The sequence below is a fragment of the Macadamia integrifolia genome, chromosome 4 (genome assembly GCF_013358625.1).
Source record: "Macadamia integrifolia cultivar HAES 741 chromosome 4, SCU_Mint_v3, whole genome shotgun sequence".
In the NCBI taxonomy this organism is placed as follows: Eukaryota; Viridiplantae; Streptophyta; class Magnoliopsida; order Proteales; family Proteaceae; genus Macadamia; species Macadamia integrifolia.
This window is the reverse complement of record NC_056560.1, coordinates 24,283,587-24,292,170: the sequence shown is the minus strand read 5'-3', so window position 1 is coordinate 24,292,170 and position 8,584 is coordinate 24,283,587. Positions and strand designations below refer to the sequence as shown.

General features: G+C 41.3%; 3 protein-coding genes across 5 annotated transcripts in view; 2 read left to right on the top strand and 1 right to left on the bottom strand.

Moving 5' to 3' along the window:
* The window catches only part of LOC122076959 (ubiquitin receptor RAD23b-like), a 16,261-nt gene extending 15,325 nt beyond the window's left edge, over nucleotides 1-936 (top strand). For 2 of the 3 annotated variants that reach the window (XM_042642634.1, XM_042642632.1), the window contains one exon: nucleotides 619-936. The gene's annotated coding sequence lies outside the window, so the exon portion shown is untranslated. Of the gene's footprint in view, nucleotides 1-611 lie in introns of all 3 variants that reach the window. The other variant, XM_042642633.1, reaches the window with a different exon arrangement.
* A 395-nt stretch (nucleotides 937-1,331) lies between these two features.
* Nucleotides 1,332-3,170, bottom strand: LOC122076961 (peroxidase 46-like). The gene is made up of 4 exons (XM_042642635.1): nucleotides 2,855-3,170; nucleotides 2,583-2,762; nucleotides 2,338-2,503; nucleotides 1,332-1,890 (listed from the first exon to the last, which is right to left on the bottom strand). The coding sequence occupies exons 1-4, from the start codon at nucleotides 3,083-3,085 to the stop codon at nucleotides 1,475-1,477; spliced, it is 993 nt and encodes a 330-aa protein (XP_042498569.1). The 5' UTR covers nucleotides 3,086-3,170; the 3' UTR covers nucleotides 1,332-1,474.
* A 764-nt stretch (nucleotides 3,171-3,934) lies between these two features.
* On the top strand, nucleotides 3,935-7,010 carry LOC122076054 (protein TIC 55, chloroplastic). The gene is made up of 3 exons (XM_042641337.1): nucleotides 3,935-4,841; nucleotides 5,417-5,519; nucleotides 5,629-7,010. Exons 1-3 carry the CDS (start codon nucleotides 4,423-4,425, stop codon nucleotides 6,745-6,747), a joined length of 1,641 nt encoding a protein of 546 aa, XP_042497271.1. The 5' UTR covers nucleotides 3,935-4,422; the 3' UTR covers nucleotides 6,748-7,010.
* The last annotated feature ends 1,574 nt before the right edge of the window (nucleotides 7,011-8,584 follow it).

Below are 8,584 nucleotides of genomic sequence, written 5' to 3'. Positions count from 1 at the left end.
AAAAAAAAAAAAAAAACCCATAACACACCAAGAGTTGGATTGGTTTGATTTCTTTGCTTTAAATATTCTTTCCCATTGTGGGTAGCACCATTCCTGTGTTAGGTTAATGTGCGGGCAGGGCTTGATATTAGGTTGATTTCTTGTTGTGTAAGTGTGCCTAATGATTTTAGTCTTGGCATCATTTGCATCTTGTTTCACAATCAGGCTTGCTCATATGCTTTCACCAATAGTGGTTGAAAGATACTCCACAATGATTCTTCTAAACAGTCTCTTTTCCTTTATTATCACCGAACTGAAACCTAGCTCTAACGAGACAGAGACTTGAGCAAAATTAGAACTCTCACCCCACAATGCTTGAACTTACTGTTCAGCATACTACTGCTGGTGTGGCCATTAGCCAGTGGCTGCTAATCTGGGGCAAAATATGAATTATAGGAAATGCTAGATTAGCTGATTGGTTTGACTTCTGGCCTGTTATGTTTTTGGATGCTGGCAGCTCTGCTTCAGCAATTAAGTTTGGTTGGTAGGTAGCCTTTAGCCACTTGAGTCCAAGTAATACAGTTCATAGAGAACACTTATGCCATGTCATCATCACCACTATTGGCCTGCAGGTCTCAGTTAATGTCTGGAGGGTGCTTATATATACCTGAAGTTGTCCGGAGTTGTTTTTCATGAGAGCGGCACAACTTCCCATTCAATTTGACGGTTGGACATGGAATTACTAATCAGTTTGAATGGTGAATTCAAGTTCCTACGTACTCATCCATGAGCACAATGGTTTGTCTTGGGCAGAAGGAAGAGCTTGTCTGAATGCAGCTCTAAGTGCTATCTATGAGTTTGATTTGTGTCGATTCATTGCAATTATTTTTGAACGTGCAAACCATGACAAGCAAATTTCTATCAAACAACTCTTATACATGCATGAATTTGTGTGTATGCCTTCATCTAGCATCAATGAGAAAAAAAAGAAGAAAAAGCAAGTTCTTGAAGGTAAGAATGTGAGGGGCCATACAAAGGATAAGACCGTTGGCCGAATTTTTTTGGTATTCTTTCCAAAACTCAAGTTTGGTCGGCCACTTCCAGTTGATGCACAAAGTAACTCCATCCCTAAAAAATAGTAATAAAAACTGTTAAAAACCATGTTAGAAGGGAAATTTTCAGTATTGCCTGGGCTAAAAATTAGGTTTCATATGAAATTTTGGTCTTACAGAGGGTTGTATACAAAATAACAGTTAAATGGATCCAAGTACGCTCGAGTGGTTTTGATAGGGACTAAACTTAGTGGTCCCACAACCGCATGGATCAGGTCATACTATGATTGATTGAGAACCTGCGGAAATGAGAAAAATCTCATTGAAATAATCTTTGTAGGCACTAAACTGGATCCTCCATTTCCTAGTGTAATCTAATCATCTGAACAGTTCCAAAATTTATACAAATAAAAACGAGGGTTTGCACTTATTGTCAAAGCAGTTCATCCATTGATTGATGTACATGATCTACGTATCTCTCCTTCATTGTCTGTCTTCACTCCAATGTTTATAAGCTTAAAAAATGACTGCTCCCATTTCTCAAAGAAACTTTCTTGGCTTTTAGAAAGCTCCTCTACTTTTACCATTGTTCTTTCATCACTAAACAAAACTGAATCTGACTGGAAGAGCCCTTTATGGAATAAGAGGTTCCTATAGTACTGATTATCAAACGTCATTGATGTTTCAGGATCATTGTTGACAGTTGTAGAAAAACTTGCATCTGCAGGGCACCTCTTTGTGAGTTCATCAGCATAAATTTTGTCTAATGATGAATCAATTAGTGTCAGATTCCCTTCTGAGTCCTCTTGGAACCTATCTTTGAATGCACTACAATGTGCTGATCCTACGGTGTGTGCTCCTGCAAAATTAAAGAATGTAAAGAAGTGTAGAAAAGTGAGAGCCTATAAAATGATACATGAAAAAACAAATGGGAATTACAAACACGCAATCGCATAATGCACACAAAGATTTACGTGGTTCGCCGTGATTGCCTACATCCACGGTGATATGATTTGTTTCATAACAGGGTTACAATTGTTTGTCATCACACTTCTCTTAGATTGATTACAGAGAAAGAATTCTTGCTATAATTTTATAATGAAACCTTATAGAGGTAGACTATCGAAATACCCATATTGCCCTAAATATATTTCCTTGGTGGTTGCCGCCTTTGAACCCCAATCGTGAACATGTTAGTCTGTTGAGGCCCCAATAACAAAGATAAACGGGCAGAATACAAGACATTGTACCCTCAACGCTACCTTCCTGGAAAGGAACACAAGGTCAATGGCCAGGTGCTCCATACCTGAAAGGGTGACAAGGTCATCCAGAGACAACCCTTTAGAGGAGAAGAGCTGAATCATCTCATCCAGGGTGAAGCTTGTGTCTACAATGTTGGGCCTCACATTTGAAGCTAAGGACACTCTCCCATCTCTCCTCCCTGTCAGAACCTGAACATGAGGTCCTCCAGCCTGTTTCAAATACAAATATATTCAGTTCTCCCTTTCTTCAAGACCAGAGAGAGAGAGAGAGAGAGAGAGAGAGAGATACAAATTCAACAGCATCTCTAGCAGCCAAAGCAAGGATATCAGCACAAGAAACAGTAGCTGGGCAGAAAAGTTCAAGTAGCTCTTTGGCAGACTCCACCACAGAAAAGCCTCCAAGGGATGTGTTGGCTGGGTCACTCCTCTCTGTCCCATTTCCTTCTAGGAGAACAGATCCATCACAACCCTATAAACATAGCAATTAGCAAGTACAATGAAAATTACAAAAAGAAAGCATTTTTGGCTTTGGGACCAAATTAAGAAGCTTATATCACTCACCTCTACCATGCAGTCATGGAACACTAAGCGAAGGAGCTTTCCAGGTAGGGTTAGGTCAAGGGATGATGCAGACCTTACTGTGTTTCTCACCATAAATTCTGCTGTTGGGCAAGAAGCTGCATAGAAGTTAAAGGATAGGCTGGGAGAAGCCCAGACCCCTAAGAAAAGAGAAGTAAAGGTAGTAACAAGGATTAAGCTGTAGAAGGTTATCATCATCAGTCTCTGCTCCATTACCAAATGGATGGTTTTAGAAATGTGGACAAGAAGGGTTTCTTTCACTCTGATGAGTCTCTTTACTTGTAATGGAGAGAAAAATCTCCCCTCCATTAAGGCTGCATTTATTTGGTTCAGTGATGACAGGAGGTAGATGGGTTGTGGATATGTGAAAGAGAACATTTATTTGGTTCAGTGATGACAGGAGGTAGATGGGTTGTGGATATGTGAAAGCTTCGTTGTGGATATGTGAAAGCTTCTCTTGTTCCTCCAAAATCCAAATTAATCACCATAGACGCTTGTAAGTCCTGTTTGGACTTCCCCGTCCTAACTGATTTTAGACTAAAGAAGCAACAAGAAAACCTATGTGCCCTTAATAGAGTCAAGGCAACGCTGGTCTATTAACACTATGATCAACCGTTGCTTGGTTGCATACTTGCATGCTATTGCTTGCTGTTGATAGTGGACGACATGTTGCTTTGGTGGCATAGGTTATGTCTAGTGGCATTATTGTAAATAAAGTGGTTTCTGTTTAGTATGACTTTTGAAGTTCATGTCTCATTTTGTTTTGAAAAAAAAAAAAAAATTATCCATTTGGCTTATTTTTTTTGGGTATGGAGAGTGTAAGTGGATGACTTTCTTTCTCCCAAAAAGGAAAAAAAAAGGGTAAAGATGCCGTAAAAAGGCAGCGAGGCTTATGCACTAGTATAGAAAACCAATGGGAACCCATGTGGATGCATCACCAATGGATGTGGAGCAAGGGAACCAAACTTCACTTAAAATTTATCTTTCGGTGCCAAACTTCACCTAAAAGATTTTGCTTTGATTTGGCCTTGTACGTATTTAAAACCGATTCAACCCAATGGAAATCAAACTAAACCAATCAATTGAAACCCTACTTTTGGAGCTTTTAAAATGAGGGGATACTCCTCTGATTCTTAACACCGGTGAGCTTGTGACATGACCACTTGTTAGCCAAAGTCATTCGGGTTTGTCAATAGTGGGTTCCAATTATTTAAAATGGGGAGAAAGAACCTATTGGTCTGATGTAAGTAACACAAACGTATGGAACCAATGAGAGGGTAAAAAACATCTTCAATCCACGGGACAAGGGCATCATGGTCTTTTTACTCTCTCATGCGTCCACCGTTGGCAACACCAGACTGGCAGACGTGGCATTTTTTCTAAGAATTGTGAGTGTGTGTGGTCACCAACTGAGAAGCTACCGAGCCACTGAAAAAGGTCACTCCCGCTGTCCGCATGGCTCTCTCTACCTCAACTTCTTCCTCTCCACCTTCTTCTTCTTCTTCTTCTTCTCTCCTCATCAGTTGTTCTTGGCTTCTTTCTAACACCAAATGGCTCTCTTACAACCTTTCTACTCAGACATTTCTCTTGGAAAACCACTGCCCCTCTCAGTTTTATCTCACAACCCCACAAATCCAGGAGGAGGAAGAAGAAGAACAGAGACAGTTATTTTTCCTGTTACAGGAAAGTTGAATCAAATGAGGACTGGACTGATGAAGTGTTCGGCAGTGGCAGAGGTTGGTGAGGGACTATCGGAAGAAGAAGTTCTTCTAGGGTATACTGTTGACGAGGAGAAGGGGGTAGGAGTGGTTGCGGATTATGATTGGAGAGAAGAGTGGTATCCTCTCTATCTATCCAATGAAGTACCAGATGATGCTCCTTTGGGTCTCACTGTCTTCGACATCCAAATCGTATTGTACCGAGATGGGAATGGAGTTCTTCATTGCTATCAAGATCGTTGCCCTCATAGGTAACCAGCTCAAACCCTTGGATTCTTTTCTAGTCATTTGGTCTTGAAAACTTTCCTTTCCTTCCTTGGCTTATTCTTTTCTGCAACAAATTATGAACTGGGTTGGCAATAACTGGACAATTTGCATGAAAATTGAATTGAAATGGATTATTAGCTTTTCAGTTTAACTACTTAGAATGGTGAAGTCTGGCTTCATTTAATTGAGTTTATCCTAAAATATGTGCCATCTGATGCTCTGCACTGCCTGGGGATTGCATAACTGAGACAAGCCAATGAACCAGAATGATTAGATAATATGATAAGAAAGGGCACTTAAAACAATTGAAATCCTAACAGCATGATTTTATCAAACAGAGCACTTAATATCTAATAATTTCATATTCCCCTCAATTGCCTTTATAGAAGTAAACACATTGCCTGATTGATGCTCTTGTTATTGGTGAAACCTGATCTCGGTTTAATCTAGGAAGTACTGATCACTTATCCCACACAGTAGGGGAAATTCTATTCCATTTTTTATTTCTTTCCAAGATATATATGCTGGCATGACAATTCACATTTAACTATTGATTCAGATTGGCAAAACTCTCTGAAGGTCAGTTGATTGATGGAAGACTGGAATGCCTCTACCATGGTTGGCAATTTGAAGGTGATGGTCGATGTGTAAAGATACCTCAGGTCTGTCTCAGGTTTCTATTTTTGCATATTTCATCTCTTCATTCCCATGTACTGGGGTTACAAAAGAAACAATTTTGATCAATTTCTTTTCCAATTATGTCCTCTGTAGCTTCCAGCCGGGGCAAAAATTCCTCGATCTGCTTGTGTCAAAACATACAAGGTGAGGGAATCTCAAGGAGTTGTATGGGTATGGATGTCAGACAAGAGCACTGAGAAGCCTGAAAAAGTGCCTTGGTTTGAACACTATTCTCGGCCAGGATTCCAAGATTTCTCCACTGTCCATGAGCTACCTTATGATCACTCAATAGTACTTGAGAACCTAATGGATCCTGCCCATATCCCAATCTCACATGATCGAACAGATTGGACTGCAAAGAGAGAAGATGCTCAACCCCTACTTTTCACAGTAACTGAACGTACTGCTCGGGGATTTGCCGGCCAATGGGGTAAGGAAAAGGATCAAGCCATGCTGAACTTCTTACGTTTTGAAGCACCGTGTGTTCTTCAGAACAACCGAGAGTTTGTTGACAAAGATGGCGGGAAACAGTATTTTTCCGCTCTCTTTCTTTGTCGACCATCTGGACAAGGGAAATCCATGATCATTGTGAGGTTTGGAACAACTAAGAGGTCCTTCCTCGCAAAATTACTTCCCAAGTGGTACTTCCATAAGAATGGATGTAAGATTTTTGAGCAAGATATGGGGTTCCTCTCATCTCAAAATGAGGTTCTTATGAAGGAGAAGCTTCCAACAAAGGAGCTGTATCTTAACCTAAAGTCCTCTGATACATGGGTTGCAGAATACAGGAAGTGGATGGATAAGGTGGGTCATGGGATGCCTTACCACTTTGGCCATAGCACAATCTCACTGCCGAAAGAGCCTGCGGTGGTGGAAGATGCACCAGCGGGACTGGTTGCTGGCATCTCATCTTCTTTACCAGCCAAAGGGGGAACAGGGACTATGCATGCTCCTAATCCAATCAACCGATATTTCCGTCACGTGATCCATTGCAAGGGATGTAGAAGCGTAGTGCAAGCTTTCCAAGCTTGGAAGAATGCCCTGTCTATCATGACTCTTGCTTCAGTTGTATTGGCCATTCTAGTGTCTGGAAGACAGTGGAAGGCCCTTTACTTGGTTTCAACATCATTTTTCTTGGCTGGAGTTTATGTTTGCTCTGCTGCAATTGCAATGAACACGGAAAACTTCATTAGGAAGCATCGACTATTGTGAGAGGAAGGGATTCTTCTGTAATTGTCTTTGTCTATTTTCAGCAGTGCCACACAGATACAAAGGGAGCTGGAATTGATGTTATGATACTGAGTCAGATCTGCAAGCTGAGAAAGCAATATGGTCTCCTAAATTCTTAGTAATTGAAATATCCAGGGAGGCATGAAGTCTGACTTTGATAGTTGATAGAATCAAATATTTTGGCCCATATCATCCCAATTGTCAATCATTTACTTGATAATAAAACCAAACCATGTCTTCCCAAACTCTGATCTTTCTTAAATCATGCAAGATTATCCTCATAAGTGATTTGTTCACACTCAAGCTTCTCTGGTTTATCACTTCCTTGATACTTTTCCCACACTCGAACCAAGCAATAGTGTTTATCCATTATGTTTTCAACTGACAAGATTACAACGTCTGCAATATCTTTCTACAGAGATTGAAGGTGTCTCTATTTCTAAATATGCAAAGCCAGTTACCATTAGTTACTACGGTTTCTGTAACCACTTCCACCGCTTCCTTTAGGTAAATGGGGGCGGTTACACCCTACATATCCATGAAACTCTGCAATGAAACTCTGCAGGGGAGTTATGCTGATTTGGCAATTTGGGCTACCTCGACAAACATTCTTTCACTTGGCTTAAATTGCCACATGCAAAGAAAATTGTATTTCAAATACCTTTTAATTTCTGAATCAATATGAACATTTTTTTCTCAACATGCAAAATACGTCAGATAATAATATCATATTCAATGTGTTCTCTTGCTTCGTTTAACTCAATTAGATGATCGAATATATATTTTCTTGAATTTATACACCAGAAAAAGGACTTTGTATGGAAGTGTAGGGGGGCAACGCCCAGACAAAAAAAGCAGGTGAAATGATCACCCTGCCCCCAAAAAAGGTGGTAATGCCACCCTGTTGATGCTTCTAGATGCATACCCATTGGCTTCCGTGCTGGTGCAGGAGCCACACTCTCAAACAGAGAACTCTTCCCCTTTATACACACAATTAGCGGTGTCAAAAAAGCCCGATCAACCGGAACCAGCCCTAGCCTACCCTGAGCCCGAATAGGGCTTGGGCTGAAATTTCAGCCCATAGGGTGGGTTAGGTTTGAGATTTCCAAGCCTGAGGTAGGGTTGGGTTGGGCCTGGGTTGAGGTCTCAACCCAACCCAACCTGAACCAACCCAACTCAACCCAACCTAGGGGTGTCAACGGTCCGGGTTGGTGCGGTTTCGGTTCGGTTCCACCGGTTTCGGTGTGACTTTGGAACTAACCGAAACCGCCCCATTAAGGAATTATCGGTTTCGGTCCGGTGTCGGCTTCGGTGCGGTTTGGGTTCGGGTTGTACCGGTTTGGATTTATCAGGTTCATTTCGGTTTGGATCGGTTTTTTAAACCGGTATGGACCATTAGCTTGGGCACTTGGGCTTGGGCGCTTGGGCACTTGGGCTTGGGCAGTTGGGCTTGGGCACTTGGGTTTTGACAGGTTGAACTTGAATAGTTGATAAATGTTGGGCTTGGGCACTTGGGCTACTGTTGGTCCAGTTGGACACTTGGGGCCTTGGGCTTCTCCCACTTGAGAGTTGGCCCAGTTAGATTAATGAGTTTTAACTTTTAAGTCCGGTTTTATATCGGGCCGGTTTGGATCGGTTCTGGTTTCGGTGCATATTTCCGGTGTTTCCGGTGGCCCAATGGTCTAACCCGAACCGAACCGAGACCGGATTCAATTTTAAATACAAACCGAAACCGGCTAATGGGTACTTTAGATATTGACAACCCTAACCCAACCCAACCATGTTTATTAAGTATATAATCATAAAAAAATTTTAATAA

What these genes read in the sequence shown, in the direction of transcription:
- LOC122076961 (XM_042642635.1), bottom strand. Translation starts at nt 3,085, where the DNA reads ATGGAGCAGAGACTGATGATGATAACCTTCTACAGCTTAATCCTTGTT. An exon ending in TCCATGACTGCATGGTAGAG is followed by an intron (nt 2,763 to 2,854) that starts GTGAGTGATATA and finishes CTATGTTTATAG; the next exon opens with GGTTGTGATGGATCTGTTCT. An exon ending in TGACCTTGTCACCCTTTCAG is followed by an intron (nt 1,891 to 2,337) that starts GTATGGAGCACC and finishes TTAATTTTGCAG; the next exon opens with GAGCACACACCGTAGGATCA.
- LOC122076054 (XM_042641337.1), top strand. Translation starts at nt 4,423, where the DNA reads ATGGCTCTCTTACAACCTTTCTACTCAGACATTTCTCTTGGAAAACCA. An exon ending in CAAGATCGTTGCCCTCATAG is followed by an intron (nt 4,842 to 5,416) that starts GTAACCAGCTCA and finishes CTATTGATTCAG; the next exon opens with ATTGGCAAAACTCTCTGAAG. An exon ending in GATGTGTAAAGATACCTCAG is followed by an intron (nt 5,520 to 5,628) that starts GTCTGTCTCAGG and finishes TGTCCTCTGTAG; the next exon opens with CTTCCAGCCGGGGCAAAAAT.